The sequence below is a fragment of the Trachurus trachurus genome, assembly GCF_905171665.1.
Source record: "Trachurus trachurus genome assembly, chromosome: 7".
NCBI lineage: Eukaryota > Metazoa > Chordata > Actinopteri > Carangiformes > Carangidae > Trachurus > Trachurus trachurus.
In genome coordinates, this window is record NC_139901.1 from 1,607,651 (window position 1) to 1,626,384 (window position 18,734).

The following is an 18,734-nucleotide window of genomic DNA, read 5'->3' on the forward strand; positions in this document are numbered from 1 at the left end:
AAATAATCACTGCAGTCTTTATTCAGAGCACTGAGTGATGATCTGATCTGTGAACAGTGTGTTGGCTCCCCTCTCAGACACATGTTACTGTAACCTCTGCTTGTTGTTGCACTGCCTCTGTATCTGATCGTCCTCACTGAGACTTAAGACCTTCTAGCAGCTGACTGATCTCTGAGGTGCTGAATGTGAAAACAGAAGAATACAGAAGGAGTTTGAATGTGAATGGTTGGTGACGGTGGGGGCCTATTGTTCTGCTAATATGGAGGTGTGTGTGTGTGTGTGTGTGTGTGTGTGTGTGTGTGTGTGTGTGTGTGTGTGTGTGTGTGTGTGTGTGCGTGCGTGCGTGCGTGCGTGCGTGCGTGCGTGTGTGTGCGTGCATGTGTGTGTCTTCGTCAGGGTGCTGCAGTTGAACTGGATCTGAAGTTTTTCAAAGTAAAATCCCTCATCCTGCCTGACTGATGAATCCTGAATGTTAAAAAATCATTTTCGTTTCATTTCTTTCTTTATTGAACATGTCAGAGTAAAAACACAAAAATAACGTTTCTGTGGTGACTCCACCTTTTTATATATAGTCTATACATAAATGAAATAACTGTTATTCTGTGTCATTAAAATGATCCACGTAACAATATATATATATTTTTTTACAATAATATTGTTGTGTAATATTGTTTGATCAGTGGGTCAGACGTTAGACTTTAGTGTCCATCACATGTTTGTTTAGATTTTTGCATAAAATAAAATAGTTAGAAAAAAAAATGGGCAATGGGCTTTTATTTTGGTAATGCAGGTTTATTTTGAAAGGGCAGAACGGAAGTAGCTGGTGTGAGTCTGCAGCCTCAGCATTGACTATTTGAGTCTCCCAGCGCAGACCAACCCGCGTCCAGCTGAGCCGGAGGAAAAGTTTTAACTGTTGAATCTAGACTTTAGCGAGTGAGTGAACCCTCTTTTATTCTGGATTTAACCCAGGTTTAACCCGGATTTAACCCGGGTCTGAAGCTCCTCTGCAGACACGATGGTTTGGACTCTGCAGGTATTTAAACACAGTAAAATGAGGGACACAGACCTCCAGCGCAGTTGTGTTTTCCCTGTTGTGTTGTCACTGGTTGTGTGTTGGACTGTGTGCTTGATTTTACATGTGGTTAATGGTTCATGAGCAGAATCCTCAGAGATAATCAGGAAATAATAGATGATTAATGTTATATAAACCCAATGACTGACTGTTAACTAGCCTATGTGGTAAATATAGTGTTGCATTGTTCCAGTGTCATCATGTGTGTTACATAATGTTACAGTGTTTCAGTGTGGTTTAATGTTACACAGTGTTACACTGTGGTTCAGAGTGCTAAAATGAGTTACAATATGTGTTGCAGTGCTACAGTGTGTGTTACAGCGTGTTACAATACATGGTACAGTGCTACAGTGTGTTACATTGTGTTACAGTGTGTTACAGTGCTACAGAGTGTGTTACAGCGTGTTACAATGTGTGTTACAGTGCTACTGTGTGTAAGTGTACAGAGAGTTACAGTGCGTTACAGTTTAACATGGAGTCTGTTACAGTGTGATATGGTGAGTCACAGTGTTACATTGTTAGTTACAGAGTGTAACAGTGTGGCACTGTGTTACTGCAGAGTGTTACACTGAGTTAAAATCTGTTACAATGTTGCAGTGTGCTCAGCAACTGTGTGTAAACATGTCACATAAGCTTGCAAAACATGACACAACCATGCACACACCTGTGTCATAGGTTCCCCTCTCACCCCCCACCCCACATCTCATTCTAACACACATACACACACACACACACACACACACACACACACACACACACACACACACACACACACACACACACACACACACACACACACACATAGACACAAAGTGCGGTGTGTTGTTGTGTACAGACCCTGGTGAGCTTCTGCATCCATGCTTTGGTTTGAGGGCAGAGAGAGGACACACACACACACACACACACACACGCACACACACACACACACACAAACACACACACACTCAACTGAGCTGAATATTTAGATTCTGTATTTGCATCTCTTTGTCTGCAGCTGCAGCTTTTAATCAATGTGTGTGTGTGTCCATGTGTCTGTGTGTTTTCTATAATGCAAATTACAGAATGAGTAATGAACATCTCAAGTGTGTTTGACTGCAGTCAGACTGGTGATGGTCTATGTCAGACTGGTGATGGTCTGTCAGACTGGTGATGGTCCATCAGACTGGTGATGGTCCATCAGACTGGTGATGGTCTATGTCAGACTGGTGATGGTCCATCAGACCGGTGATGGTCTATGTCAGACTGGTGATGGTCCATCAGACTGGTGATGGTCTATGTCAGACTGGTGATGGTCTCTGTCAGACTGGTGATGGTCTATGTCAGACGGGTGATGGTCTATGTCAGACTGGTGATGGTCCATCAGACTGGTGATGGTCTATGTCAGACTGGTGATGGTCTATGTCAGACTGGTGATGGTCTATGTCAGACTGGTGATGGTCTATGTCAGACTGGTGATGGTCCGTCAGACTGGTGATGGTCTATGTCAGACTGGTGATGGTCCATCAGACTGGTGATGGTCTATGTCAGACTGGTGATGGTCTATGTCAGACTGGTGATGGTCCGTCAGACTGGTGATGGTCCATCAGACTGGTGATGGTCTATGTCAGACTGGTGATGGTCTATGTCAGACTAGTGATGGTCTGTCAGACTGGTGATGGTCCATCAGACTGGTGATGGTCTATGTCAGACTGGTGATGGTCCATCAGACTGGTGATGGTCTATGTCAGACTGGTGATGGTCTATGTCAGACTGGTGATGGTCCATCAGACTGGTGATGGTCCATCAGACTGGTGATGGTCTATGTCAGACTGGTGATGGTCCATCAGACTGGTGATGGTCTATGTCAGACTGGTGATGGTCTATGTCAGACTGGTGATGGTCCATCAGACTGGTGATGGTCTATGTCAGACTGGTGATGGTCTGTCAGACTGGTGATGGTCTATGTCAGACTGTCGATGGTCCATCAGACTGGTGATGGTCTATGTCAGACTGGTGATGGTCTATGTCAGACTGTCGATGGTCCATCAGACTGGTGGTGGTCTATGTCAGACTGGTGATGGTCTGTCAGACTGGTGATGGTCCATCAGACTGGTGATGGTCTATGTCAGACTGGTGATGGTCCATCAGACTGGTGGTGGTCTGTCAGACTGGTGATGGTCTATGTCAGACTGGTGATGGTCCATCAGACTGGTGATGGTCTATGTCAGACTGGTGATGGTCCATCAGACTGGTGGTGGTCTATGTCAGACTGGTGATGGTCTGTCAGACTGGTGATGGTCCATCAGACTGGTGATGGTCTATGTCAGACTGGTGATGGTCCATCAGACTGGTGGTGGTCTGTCAGACTGGTGATGGTCTATGTCAGACTGGTGATGGTCCATCAGACTGGTGGTGGTCCATCAGACTGGTGATGGTCTATGTCAGACTGGTGATGGTCCATCAGACTGGTGATGGTCTATGTCAGACTGGTGATGGTCTATGTCAGACTGTCGATGGTCCATCAGACTGGTGATGGTCTATGTCAGACTGGTGATGGTCCATCAGACTGGTGGTGGTCTATGTCAGACTGGTGATGGTCTATGTCAGACTGGTCATGGTCCATCAGACTGGTGATGGTCTATGTCAGACTGGTGATGGTCCGTCAGACTGGTGATGGTCCATCAGACTGGTGATGGTCTATGTCAGACTGGTGATGGTCCATCAGACTGGTGGTGGTCTGTCAGACTGGTGATGGTCTATGTCAGACTGGTGATGGTCCATCAGACTGGTGATGGTCTATGTCAGACTGGTGATGGTCTATGTCAGACTGGTGATGGTCTGTCAGACTGGTGATGGTCCATCAGACTGGTGATGGTCTATGTCAGACTGGTGATGGTCCATCAGACTGGTGATGGTCCATCAGACTGGTGATGGTCTATGTCAGACTGGTGATGGTCCATCAGACTGGTGATGGTCTGTCAGACTGGTGATGGTCTATGTCAGACTGGTGATGGTCCATCAGACTGGTGATGGTCTATGTCAGACTGGTGATGGTCCATCAGACTGGTGATGGTCTATGTCAGACTGGTGATGGTCCATCAGACTGGTGATGGTCTATGTCAGACTGGTGATGGTCCATCAGACTGGTGATGGTCTATGTCAGACTGGTGATGGTCTGTCAGACTGGTGATGGTCCATCAGACTGGTGATGGTCTATGTCAGACTGGTGATGGTCTGTCAGACTGGTGATGGTCCATCAGACTGGTGATGGTCTATGTCAGACTGGTGATGGTCTGTCAGACTGGTGATGGTCTATGTCAGACTGGTGATGGTCTATGTCAGACTGTCGATGGTCCATCAGACTGGTGATGGTCTATGTCAGACTGGTGATGGTCCATCAGACTGGTGGTGGTCTGTCAGACTGGTGATGGTCTATGTCAGACTGGTCATGGTCCATCAGACTGGTGATGGTCTATGTCAGACTGGTGATGGTCCATCAGACTGGTGATGGTCTATGTCAGACTGGTGATGGTCCATCAGACTGGTGATGGTCCATCAGACTGGTGATGGTCTATGTCAGACTGGTGATGGTCCATCAGACTGGTGATGGTCTATGTCAGACTGGTGATGGTCCATCAGACTGGTGATGGTCCATCAGACTGGTGATGGTCTATGTCAGACTGGTGATGGTCTATGTCAGACTGGTGATGGTCTATGTCAGACTGGTCAGGTGTGGCCAACACCTTTTCCCAGACCAGGGTCTCTGCACAGGGTTCGAGACCAGCTTGACTTCATCATCATGATGAGATGAGAATCTGTTCCGGCCCACAGGACTGAGACGCAGAGCAGTTCCTCACTATGGCTGAACCAGTCATCAGGGGACATCAGGGGACATCAGGGGACCAACCCTGTGGTCAGTAGACCACCTGACACACAGCTGCTGTTTTATCAGACACACACATGCACACACAGATGTGTGACCACAGTTTGTTCATCATCACATGATGATCTCACTAAGCCATCAGCCTGTGTGTGTGTGTGTGTGTGTGTGTGTGTGTGTGTGTGTGTGTGTGTGTGTGTGTGTGTGTGTGTGTGTGTGTGTGTGTGTGTGTGTGTGTGTGTGTGTGTGTGTGTGTGTGTGTGCGCGCCTCTGCTCTCTTTATAATTAGCTCCAGTCCATTGTTTGTTTTGTCGTCTTGCAGAGTTGAACTTTAACTCTTTGCTCTCCAGCGCTGAGTGTTTTGTTGTTGTGAATATTTTCCTTATGTCTCAGTCTGACCTGCAGGGGCTGGTTCTGATGAAACCAGGACACAGTTTGTGTGTGGATGGTTTTCTGTCACTGGACTCATGGTCTCAGGTCTGGAAAACTGGACTAGTGGTCTCTGTTCTGGGTTTGGAGAACTGGATTTGTGGGATTAATTCTTCAATGAGTAAGTGGTTGAGGTTTTCAGACTCTGTGTGAAACTGGACCTGAACCTGATTCCTCCTATAGTTTCACTCTCTCACTCGTTTCCTTTTTCTTCATCACTCATTTCCTTCTTCCTGTTTCCTGTCGGCTCCACTTCCTGTTCTCAGGGACATCCAGAGGAGTCCTGCAGTCACAGGACATGAGGCTCTGGATCCAGGGGCGGTCAGCAGCTTTCTGCTGCTGCATGTTGTGTTGTGTTGTTGTAGTTGTGCTGCTGATCCAGCAGAGTTGATATGACACACACACATTTTCAAATACACAATCATTTTTGTTTTCTTTTGATTTTAGACCAAAAAAATCAATCAACCACGTGGATTTCAACCTAGGCAGCCTGGATCTTACTTTTTTTTTTTGTCAATTCTCACATTTTGGTCGCCTCGTAAACCAGCCTCTCGTGGAAATGCATTTCATTTCATTTCTCAGAGAGTCAGGCCTCATTCCGCCTGTAAGCGTTTGGGGTGGGCGAGAGTAGTAGCGTTGACAGACAACCCCATTCAGCCAATCAGCAAGTTGGTGTAGTGACGGGGCTTTGCACCAATCGGTCCCTGATTGGCCAACGTGCTGTGTCAGTCACAGCGGCGACGCTGATTGGCTCGGCCTTCTGAGGGTTTCAGGCCAAACGTTTCAGCGGGGATGAGGCCAGACTCTCCCTCGGAATGAAATGAAATGAAATGCATTTCCGCGAGAGGCTGGTTTACGAGGCTAACATTTTGGGGGCCGGAAGGCAAACACCTAAAAAGAGCCTTCAAAAAGTGATATTTCCATGTCACCTTTAAATCTGTAGAATCTTCCTAAAAAACAAAATATAGACTTTTACAAAAGAACTGAGTGAGTGACCGTGTCTGCAGAGCAGAAAACCAGCTGCTACAAAAACTGTTTTGGTCTCGGTCCTCCTTCATAACAAGTGAACTCAAATTATGTGTTTACATTTTACTGAGGCTTGAAGTCTTGAAGTGATGTAAAATGAGGGCAGATCTTTTTGAGTGGCAGACACTTGCAACAAACCAGCACGCTCCAAGATTTTCGCTCCACACACACGTCTCACCTCTTTGCCCATTTTGCATCCTGGAGTTAGGCTGCGAGGTCAGACAGTAAAGATGGTGATAGTGCACACTTCAGAAACCTGTGGGTTACCTCATAGAGGCTGTCCATCTTTATTTACAGTCTATGGGCTGGAGATAACATCTGTTTAGTCTACATACTGTTAACCAAGGTGTGTGTGTGTGTGTGTGTGTGTGTGTGTGTGTGTGTGTGTGTGTGTGTGTGTGTGTGTGTGTGTGTGTGTGTGTGTGTGTGTGTGTGTGTGTGTGTGTGTGTGTGTGTGTGTGTGTGTGTGTGTGTGTGTGTGCGTGCGCGCTTAGGCGTGTCAGTACTTGCTGTTCTTTCTACATTCTCCCTCTGAATCCATGAATCTGAGTCTACCTTATTTCAAGCAGGGGAGTGATGAAGGTCTGGCTGAAGCGATGAAGATGATTTGACAGTAATGGGGAAGATGATGCCTCAGCAAAGATCAATCAATCAAAACTTTATTTATAGAGCACTTTTCCTACATAGCCATGTAACACAAAGTGCTTTACACACAGAAAAAAAGAAAAAGAGAAAGGAGAAACATAGAAAAAACAATTACAAATAAAGCCCCTCCCTCCCACCCTCCATACTACACACGTGCACACATACGCACACACACGCTCACATAGATGAAGATGATGCATCAGTAATCACAAGATGATCTGACTGTAATGGCAAGAGGTCTCACTGCTGCTCTCCCTGTATTTGTTCTCTCAGGTCTGCAGCTCTCAGGTCAGTTTAACTCCCTCTAGAGGGCAGCTGTGGAACTGCGCCAGCGCCACCAGCTAACAGCCAGCAGTCCTGTGTCGGTGTAGAGGCTGTTGATGGCCACAGGAGTGAACTACTGGAGCTCTTATGAACCCACATACAAGGTGAGGAACAGCTGCTGATTGGTCCAGACATCCAATTCCTTTCTATCATCACTTTGCATAAATAATTCTGCAAAACCATTTAACCGAATGTATTTGTTAAAGCTACAGTGTCTGATCATTATTAGATGATCATGGTGTGTATGAAAGGTGATTGATAGGAAATGTGACTGATTTACAGTGGCAAGAAAAAGTATGTGAACCCTTTGGAATGTCCTAGTTTTCTGCATTAATTGCTTTCCTTCAGGCCTGAAGTTTGCCACTCCACAACGGGTAAATGTTTTGTGGACTGATGAAACTAAGATTACATTTTTAAGTAAAATTAAACATTGAAGTAATTCTACTATCTAGATCATCTAGAGTAGCTTCAAAAAAAAGAAAATCCAGCTTTGGGAGTGGCCCAGTCAGAGCCAGACCTGAATCCAATAGGGATGCTATGGAATGACCTCCAGAGAGCCATTCACACCAGACATCCCATAATAACATGGCTGAGCTGAAGCAGTTCTGTCAGGACCAGTGGTCCAGGATTCATCCTGAGTGTTGATCAGTTGTGATCTGCAGCTACAGGAAACGTTTGGTTGAGGTTGTTGCTGCCAAAGGAGCTGCAACCACTTATTAAATCCAAGGGTTCACTTACTTTTTCCACCTGCACTGTGAATGTTTAAAGCAGAAGTAAGCAGAATATTTGTGTTAATATATAGTTCTATCTTTCGACAGCAATCACTTACATAGAGTGTTTGGTCTGAAACACGGGTCTGTCAGTCACTCTGCTCTGCTCTGAGCCGAGGAGAAAACTTTCCTTGTATCCTACAACCTTTATCCAATGAGGAGAGAGAACGGCATAAAGGGGCGGTCCTCTCTGTGTGTGCAGCCAAAGGATGCGCGTGAATGTGGTGACGTAGGGACGAGGGCGGGGACTGATAACTCCATCGGCTGACAGGAAGTTAGCCGAAACGACCGGATCGCTTACTTCTGCTTTAATTATGTTCAATAAAGACATAAAATATATAATTATTTGTGTGGTATGAAGTTAAGCACAATGTGGGTTTTTAAAGGGACCCCCTTGGGACCCCCTTGAAAACAGGGACCCCCTTGAAAATGAGATGCTACATCTCAAGGGGCTATCCTTTAATAAATTCAATATTCAAATTCAAATAAATGGCCAATTAATGCAGAAAACTAAGAAATTCCAAAGGGTTCACATACTTTTTCTTGCCACTGTAAATGGTTTGATTGATTGATGTTTTTCCTTCTTGTTTAGGTGAGTGAGAGTGTGTGGGGTGGAGAACAGGAGTCCAGCAGCGAGGAGGGAGGAGGAGGGGTCACATGGGAAACACCTGCCATGGAGGTCAAGGCTCAATTTATCTTAGCACCTGGTGAGAACAAACAACAGGATTGTATGTCACAGAGGCTGACCTGGGGGTTGTGGTGGTCATCACCTACAGTGTGTGTGTGTGTGTGTGTGTGCACGCAGACCCTCTCACCTGTCCGGACAGGAAGCAGAGGGAACGAATGGCAGATCTGCAGGAGAGGAGGCGGAGCCTGCAGGCACTGCTGAGCACGCGACTGGCCGAACTCAGACGTATCTGTCTGCAGGAGGCGGTGAGTGATGTCAAGGTTAAGCTCCTCCCTCAGAGGGGGACTGTCCAATCAAAGCTAATCATAAAGCACGATTTAAGTTAAAGGGATACGCCAACATTTTTTTTTTTTTACATGTCTTGCCTCGCTCCCGAGTCCATGACCAGCAGATAGACACCATCCTTTCGACTGTGCGTGCAGTAACAAGGGAGATAGAGCCTGTATCGCCCGTAATTAGCTTAGCTCAAACACTGGAAGTGTATAGGTAGTGTTAGCCTGCCTCCACCTAAAGTCATCAGAGAAACTCTTCAACAGCTCTAAACGGAAACCGGCGGGCCGATCTTCGTCTCAGAGCTGACAAAACTCTCCGGTAAGGCATCTTGAGCGGTCAAATGCCGCTAACGGGACGAGATCGGTCAAAACGGAGGGTTCAAGCAAAGACGGTTTATTTTGGTTCAAGCTTAGGGTTGCCACCTTTGAGTTTTGAAAATAAGGGACACTCGACCGGGGGGGGGGGGGGGGGGGGGTGACACGGGTCAAAACGCCACACTTTTCATGTAGGCCTATGTATTTTGTACACGTTCAATTTCTTGTATTAACACATATTTTAAACTGGAATGGGGGCAGGTACAGTGCACCTTATTGAGGTTATCACTTGACGTAGCTAAGGCCAGGACGGGCTAGCCTACTTGTTTGATCCAAAGCATAAAGTTGCAATATCCCACTTAAATATAATAGTCATACATATTAATGCCTATTTTTTGACTAATCTAACGATTAATTTTTGGTTGACGATTAGTCATTTACAAAAAAAACACCTCTGAACACTTCTCTTATTTAAATTCTTCAGATACTCTTTCTGGTGTAGGCTACATTCCTCTAAATCAGTGGTTCCCAACCTTTTTTCCTCAAAGACAAGCCTTTTTATTCTATTTTGTGCCATCCTTATTTTGTCTTTATGTCAATTTTCCTTTGTTGTGTCATAATTGTTATCACGTCCCTATAAGCAGGTAGGTTGTATGTAGGTTTTTGTTCCTATTGATTTTGATTATCCAATTGGATGTGTTATTGGAATTTTAAAATATCAATATGCACAAATCTAATTTTGATAACCTCACAACGTCAGAACAGACAAAGCTCTGTGGATCCCCTGACATCTCTGACGCCCCCCTGAGGGGGGCCCGGACCCAAGGTTGGGAACCAATGCTCTAAATAATCATTTTTTTTGGAGGGGAAAAACTGTGCCACATCAGTTTGCTTTAACCTGGAAAATAGACAGATGAGTGCACACTGAAATATTAGCACAGTGATTTTGAATAGGCACATTTATTTAGTATAGTCATGGAGCAGAACATTGTTTCCTCTAGGATTTTTTTTTTAAGCCGGGGGTGCAGGACATCACCCTTACTTACGATCTGCTGCTGTGCTGCGTCAGGGTGCAGAGAGCAGCAGTGGATTAAAAAAAAAACAACAACAACAAAAGACAACACGAGGACGTGTTTACATCTATGGATACATAAAGCAAGGAGACTGTGGCGGGTGGTCCGATTGTCCGACGAGGGAGGGGGGCGCGGGGGGTCCGCGTTCGGACCGTATGAGTTCGCTTTTACCGCGCACTGATGTCATGCATGCGCCCTTCGCTCTGTGTGTGTGTGTGTGTGAGAGAGAGAGCGCCAATAACGGTGAAAGAGCGATGGATAGAAAGTGTCCTACAGAGAGATCTCTGCTTTGTTGTAGTTCTGACAAATGCTGGATCTTTACAGAACACGTGCGAAGTGATGCTGCATTCATGACAACTCGGAAATACGGGACAAAGCCCGTCCCGTATTGATTCAAAACGGGACGCACTATTTTATTTCAAAATACGGAACGATTCCGTATTTTAAGGGACGGGTGGCAACCCTATTCAAGCTAGCTACATCGAGGGTAGGTTAGCTTCCTATTTCAAAGTAAAAGCACCTCTGTATGTAAAGAGCAACGGGTGTTTTATTTTGTGAAAGTAACCGGAAGTGCGTTGGTCACAACAGCTAGCTTGAGTAGCGCTGAATTCGTCTGAACAAAATTGTAAACAGCTGGTATTTAGACAAATAAACGACACACTGCTGATCTAAACGGCTACTTTCTCACCTAAAAATGTTTGAAATGTTGATAAAGTGATATATTTACAGAGTTTAGAGCTAAAATGAAATCAGCTTCTGACTGCTGATTTCGGCTCGGGTAGGAGGCAGGCTAACACTACCTATACACTTCCAGTGTTTGAGCTAAGCTAATTACGGGCGATACGGCTCTATCTCCCTTGTTACTGCACGCACAGTCGAAAGAATGGTGTCTATCTGCTGGTCATGGACTCGGGAGTGAGGCAAGACACGAAAAAAAATGTTGCCTTATCCCTTTAATGTGACATATTTGAGGGTGAGTTTCCTGTGTGTTCTCATTGGTCAGGAGCTGACAGGTGCAGTTCCCAGTGATTACCCCCTGGAGGCGGGAGAGAAACCCCCCTGTGTCCGGCGGAGAGGGGGGGCGCCCCGCCAAGGAAACAGGAAGTGTAGAGTAGAGGTGAGCAGCTTGTCTCTCACACTGAGGATTCTGAATCACGTGTGTTATGTTCCTACACACATGTGCTATATTCAAATAAAGGATTATGGTCTGTATTCAGATCACAGGACAAGGACAGTCACATACAAACATATCAAACTTTATTCACTGACAAACTGATGACATATTAATTCCTGGATCCACGTGTTGGACCAGAGCCCACACCAGACCATAATGTGTTGTACAGACTTTGACCATGTGTCTGAGTGAGACTGGGTCCAGTTTAAATTCCAGGTTTGTGTGTTTGTATCTGTGTGTATAGGAGGAAGACTGTCAGCGTTCGAAGCCGAAGAAAACTTTATTCAGTGGAGCTCTGAGGAAGCACAGCGACTCTGAACACAACACACACACTCAGACACACACACACCATGGCAAGAGGACTGTGCACAGAGGCTGCCACACAGGTAAAACACACACACATTTTGGTTCAGTTCCCACTGAGCTGATGAACCTGGGAACTGATGTGGAGTCTTTTTTTAACCAGCCTGTTTCCTCTGCTCAGTTCCTGGAACTGGCCCCGGGTTCTGGGTCTGGGTCTCCTAGATCCTGATTGGCTGAGAGATTAGGTATTTAAATGTAAAAAAAAAAAAAATATATATATATATATATATATATAAAGCTCCTTCGAGTTCCGAGGTTTATCTGCCTCAGTGGGGACATTGCTGCTTGGCTTTATATTATATAATGACACACCACACACACACTCACTCAGTTGGCAGCCGATGAGAAGCCATTGTGTCAGGAAGATGAGGAAACCTGCCTCTTCCTGCCTTTATTCCTAAACTCTGTGTGTGTGTGTGTGTGTGTGTTTTCAGATGATACAGTGAGGTCAGAGAGCAGCTCAACATCAGACTCAACAGGACATGACAAAGGTAACACACACAGACACATACAGTGTTACAGCTATCAAAACATTCAGCTTGTTCTGGGAATGATCAGCTGTAGCCTAAACCCGTTTCTCTACTATTTATATGTTTTTCCTGCTATTTTGTTTACTATGTAAATCAAAGGAGGACATATTCAAACCCTTCGAAAACGTTCTACTCTTTGAACAGCATTCAGCAGGGTCTCCTCTCTCACAAAATGTATACTATATATTAATGCTCTAACTCTTATATTTTACTGCTTTAAGGGGAATTGCCGTTTTTTTTTACAATCTGGACCTTATTTCTAGCATAAAATAAAATCATTTACTCACCCAGATAACTTTGGTGTCATTACAAGTCGTTCTGAAGAAATTAGATCCAGCCGAGAGCTGCGTGTGTATATGGTCTGTATTTATATAGCGCTTTGACTATATGAGTAAATGATCGTATTTTATGATAGAAATAAGGTCCAGATAAGGTCCCTTTAACCTAAGTTCGAAGCTGAATCCTGTACAGTAAATAGTAAGCCGTTAAAATCATCATGGCAACACTTCTCTGCTACTGAAGACAACACAGTGATTTACACACATTTCAAATGAGTCCCAACAAGGTTTCATTATAAACTGAAAGCATTTTCATATTTCAAATGCATAAAAGTGAACGTCAGTGTAAGATCTGTGTATAGATAGAGCATTTGTTTGTTCAACCCCTATCCTACCCTGCTCTCTCTCTCTCTCTCTCTCTCTCTCTCAATTTTTTTCAAATTCAAATTCAAATTCAAATTTGCTTTATTGGCAGGAATGTCACAAGAACAATGTTGCCAAAGCATCAAGAATCAGTGAAATAGTACAAACACAACTCACAGAATCAAATATATACAAATAAAATAAAAATAATATTTATTTACCCTATGCGCGTGTGTGTGTGCTGATGAAGTGCTGACTCTCTCTTATACATTGGGTTATACACAGATTGGGTGTCATTAGGCAGTTGCAAGTTGTTATATATGAAAAGAAATATATATATACACTGTTAATATGAAATGATGATGATAAAATAAATCTCTCTCTCTCTCAGATGATGGAGTGTTTCAGTGCCGCCCCCATCCTCTGGTCTCTACTGGTTCTCCAGTTGAGGTGTTCTACCAGAACAAACCCAGAAGGAACTCACTGCACAACAGGTACAACTGTCTCTACATTGATCCTGTTAGCTTTGACTCGTAGCATGTAGCCTCTACCTTTTACGTGATATCTTTTACATTTAGCTTGTACACTCAGCATCTTAGCTTAAAGCTCCAGTGTGTAATAATTGTCAAGGTTTATTGAGAAAATCTGAATATACTACCCATGAATATATTTGTATGAGTGTATAATCGCTATAAAATAAAATTTGTTTGGTTTTCGTAGCCTTATAATTATTCTTTTATATATACATATATAGCATACATAATAGCTTTTTGACTTGTAGCATTACTTTTTTAATGTGGACCTTTGAAGGTTAAAGGGACAACGAGGAGTTTTGGAAAAGCGAAGTGTTTTCACACTACATTTATGAGCCTCCGCGCACCGTGAAATTCTTTGACCGGCGCAAGACAGACTCATGTTTTCATTCATCAAGGATTAAAGTCAGAGGTTGGAAGACGATCACATACCGTCGTAGTTCCGACCATAAACGGTGATTCGGCGGCGTTATTCTCATGACTCGCCACGAAACCGAAAGTAAAGAAACGCTGATCGGCTCGACCAGCATTTCCACCACCACTAATAATAAACAAAACGATATATTTATCGAAAATGGGCCCATTAACAAGTGGTAACGTAGATTCATCCACATTAATATGAGACTTTTTTATAACCAAATAGAAACTCCTCGTTGTCCCTTTAAAGCTCCAGTGTGTAATAATTGTTATTGAGAAAATCTGAATATACTACCCATGAATATATTTGTATGAGTGTATAATCGCTATAAAATAAAATTTGTTTGGTTTTCGTAGCCTTATAATTATTCTTTTATATATACATATAGCATACATAATAGCTTTTTGACTTGTAGCATTACTTTTAATGTGGACCTTTGAAGGTTAAAGCATAATACCACCAACTTCATTGTGATTGTTCCTGTAGCTCTGATACAGTTTCTCCTCTCCCTCTTTTTAGGAGTGACCATCCAGAGACTATTCAGACCCACAAGCCCCTCCCGATGCCTCCCTCTCACCCCCCGCCCATCCCCATCCATCCTCCCCCACGCTCTCAGGACTCTTCCTCCTCCTCCGGCCCCTCTGAACCAGGAGCATTGGGTGAGGGGGGGGTCAAAGTTAACGTAACTCACCGCAGTAACAGCTCCGACGGCCACCTGGACCGCGTAGTCCCCCCAGAGGAAGAGGGAGGGACGCAGCATGGAGGACTGTGGGTAAACGGTGGACCTGGCTCCAGAGGGACCAACGCTCCGGCGGTGTTCAGGAGCTCTGAGACGCTGACGGACGGACGGACAAGGACGAATAACAGAGCGGCTGAGGGAGGAGCGGTGGGGGGAGGGGCGGGGCGTGGGAGAGGAGGAGGACGGGGGTACAGCGAGGTCCTGCTGGACTACGTGTGGGGGAAACAGCAGCAGCTGCAGCGACAGCAGTCCCAGACCGGTAGCAGACAGCCAATCACGTCGCAGAACCAGCTGGTCTACAACGGCTACTCCTCCTCCTCCCAGCAGCCCGCCGGAGCCCCACCCACCTACCACAGTCACCATAGCGACCAGCGCCGCGTCAAAGTGACCCGCACCAAATCCTGCGGCCCCTTCCTCCCGGTGCAACAGAGCCAGTCCGAGACCCATAATCCTCCTCAGACCGCCATCCAGCCGGACCCTCACCCCCACCTGCTGCCACCCCGACCCCCACAGCTGCCCCCCAACCAGGACACCCAGCTGGAGGAGGCCACCAGGAGCCTTCACAAGGCACTTGCCCTAGAAGGTAAGCACTAGTGACATCACACAACAGAGTCAACTCTTCACTGGCTGATACACCTGGTCCAGGTGATTGCTTGTGACTGGGCCAGAGCAGTTTTGTTAAAGGGATAGTTCACCCAAAATTCAAATTTCACTCATTATCTACTCACCCTCATGTCAACTAAGAGCTGTGAGAATTTTCAGAGTCCTCCGTTCCTTCTCTGAGTTACAGGGGGCTCCGCGCAGCAGTATTTGTCCATATAATGGTTGTGAATGGATACCAACTTTCTTAGTCCAAAAAGACACACCAAAAAACATCCAAATACCTCCATACTGCCCGTCTGTAATGTCCCTCTTGTATTGAAGCCCCGACATGAGAAATTGTTCCGAAAAAAATTAAATAAGTCTATGTTTTAAGCTTGTTTGTAGCGGAAGCTCCCAGTGTCTCAGTTCACTGCTCTTCCTGTGTCAGTGCAAATCATGCGAGAACGGCGGAACAATTTCTCATGTCGGGGCTTCAATACAAGAGGGACATTACAGACGAGCAGTATGGAGGTATTTGGATGTTTTTTGGTGCGTCTTTTTGGACAAAGAAAAGTGGTATCCATTCAATAATATAATGGTAATAATAAGAAAAGAGAAAGACTAAAACAAACAAAACAAACCCAAATTTAAAAGAAAATAAAAGCCAAATAACGACTAAATGAAACCACACCAGTCCCGCCCTGCTCCCACCTTGGGGGTCTTGGTCTTCAGGGGCCAGCCGGAGGTCAAAGAGTTATGGATACAGACAGAACTACTACTTATTTTTACTTATTTATGTCTCTTTTTTCTTTCTCTCATCCATCCCTTCTCCTCTCATTCTCTCCTTAGTTAATGCTGACTACTGTATTTTCTCCAGGTCCAAATATTTCACAAAAGTAATTAATCACACACATACACACACACACACACAAAAGAAAAAATCTAAGCCCACCTTTTTTTTGTTTTGTTCTTCTTTTCTTTCTGTTTGCCTACTTTTGTGTCTTGTTTGTCAAATCAATCAAAAAATCTAAATAAACTTTATCGTCCCTGGAGGGAAATTTGTCTTGGACGGTCAGTGGCGTGCTTTGCTACAGACAGCAATCACTCAACCAAACACCATCCACACACATACACATTCAACAGGGAACACTTACAGACAAACAGTACAACTAAATTCACAGTACAGGAGAAAAGAACTATTGCATCTTGCCCCTAGTAACTGCCACAGTCTCTGGGTCTTATTGCACCATGTATGTATGAGTGGACTGCCACCCAACAGTCAAGTGAGGCGAAGGGATAAAATATAACAAGAAATATAGAATTGGCAGATTAATATTAAAACACTGGATCAGAATTATACAATACAACATAAAACAGAGATAAAAAACCGAATACCAAAACATAAAAGCCAATATGATCCAGAAACTGGATAAGCAGGTAAAATAAGGCTTAAAATTAAATTTTAAAATAAGGGCGACCTTACTAAAAGGAAAATGATGTACTGTGCTGTTGTTTGTTCACTTATGTACCCCTGTATTATTTGATTGTGTGTCCTCACCCTGTATTGCACTATAGAAATAAAAAAAAAGATTATAATAAAATAATATATATATATATATGTTAGTATATATAAGTCCTCAGGTGTGATAGTGGTAGTGGTAAACTCACCTGTGCATCTCCACCTCACCAGCAGATAGCAGCTCTTATGTAACTTATTTTTATCCTCGATGGGTGCTCAACAGGTCTTAGAGACTGGTATCTGAGGAACACCATTGGCTCCACCAACCAAACCCAGACCAATGGAAAGGCCAACACAGAGGTCACCACAGCAGCACCCGCTAAGGTGAACGGAGGGGTGAAAGGGCAGGCGGGCGGGGGCGGAGCACTGCAGCGCAGACGGACCACTCACGGCGTCATCCAGCAGTCAACCTATCAGACGGAGGCGAGTCATCATTACGGTCCGCCAAATCACAAACAGATGCTGCCACATTCAGCCACATTCCACGGACGTCCGCTCCACGGCAGGTAGGCACCTCGCCTGTTCAGGTGCACATTTTGAAGAGTTCCAGTCCTTGAACTCACGTGTTCGTTTGATGAAGTATGCAGGAGACGTTCAATTACAGAATTTTCCAAAATGTATTTATAAAAGAATCAACTAGGAAAAGAGATTGTGTGCAGAGCTCCGGACCAGACTAAGTTTCCCTGACCAACATGCCGCAGCAGCATCAGTTCACGAAGTCTGATGCTGTCTCCTGTCCCTGTCCGGTTTTATAGTTACTGATTACACAAATACAAGATATGATGTAATTGATGTAATGTGCATCCTCATTGGCTGGAGTCCATACGCCATGACCTCGTGTCTGACCCCAATCTCATGCTTGGCGCTGATCAGCTGTTGATAGCTCCTATTAAACAAGGGACAAGAGAAAGAGAAAAGGACAAGACATACAACCCTCCGCATTCGTCAGCTTTCCCCTGCGTCAGCTGACTATCACAGTTACACTAGGTACCAAGACCAGATATCCGAGTTATTTATCAAACAACCAGTACACTCAGTCCCGGTGTGTAACTGCTACTTCCCCTGTCATGTGTATGTCATTCTCTGGGCTGTAAGAGCAAAACACAGTAATTATGCCAATTATAGAAATGTTGATTACATGCTTCATTATTAATCTGATTGTCACGAGCTTATCATATGTCTAAGGCAAATGTCAATATCCCAAACATTATAGCAATATAAGATTTTGGGGTAAATATCACAACAATCTCCTGCTGTAACAGCACAGGAGTCCCGTCCCTGACTGGCTCTTTCTCTGTCTGTCAGGTCTTTGGACAGCTCCGTCTACCACGAGCCCTTCCCTTCTCAGAAACAGGAAGTTCCACTCAAAGACCTGCCTGTTGACCAGCCGTCTCCTGGAACTCTGGTCTGACTGAGCCAGCAGCACGCCGGCAGACACATAAACAGACCTGATCCGGGTCGGCTCCCTGGGATCCACAACCTGCGGTCATCTGCACACACAGTCCAGCTGAGCGAATCAAACGCACACCGTGTGTGGTCAGGGTCCATGGTCCGTGTGGATGTTCTCAGTCTGCTGGAGAACCTCCTCCTGTTCTCCCGGACCCTCAGCTCAGTGTTGATGTTTGGTGCTTCTCTTCAGCATCCCAGACTTCACCTGAAACATCTCTGGCCATGCTGTCACAGAGGATGATGGTGTCATTGCCCAGGTTGAGTCTTTCAATAAAAACAAAACAAACAGAATGACTGTCTGGATTAAACACTA

General features: G+C 44.9%; 2 protein-coding genes across 2 annotated transcripts in view; one reads left to right on the plus strand and one right to left on the minus strand.

Annotated features, from left to right (window-relative positions):
• Positions 1 to 18,734, minus strand: part of bcap31 (B cell receptor associated protein 31) — a 381,037-nt gene that overhangs the window by 31,564 nt on the left and 330,739 nt on the right. The window lies entirely within an intron of this gene.
• On the plus strand, positions 877 to 18,444 carry ccdc120a (coiled-coil domain containing 120a). Its single transcript, XM_083975703.1, has 11 exons — positions 877 to 1,033; positions 7,305 to 7,459; positions 8,718 to 8,832; positions 8,931 to 9,058; positions 11,477 to 11,590; positions 11,892 to 12,033; positions 12,445 to 12,501; positions 13,573 to 13,675; positions 14,652 to 15,454; positions 17,196 to 17,478; positions 18,278 to 18,444. Exons 2-11 carry the CDS (start codon positions 7,412 to 7,414, stop codon positions 18,381 to 18,383), a joined length of 1,899 nt encoding a protein of 632 aa, XP_083831829.1. The 5' UTR covers positions 877 to 1,033; positions 7,305 to 7,411; the 3' UTR covers positions 18,384 to 18,444.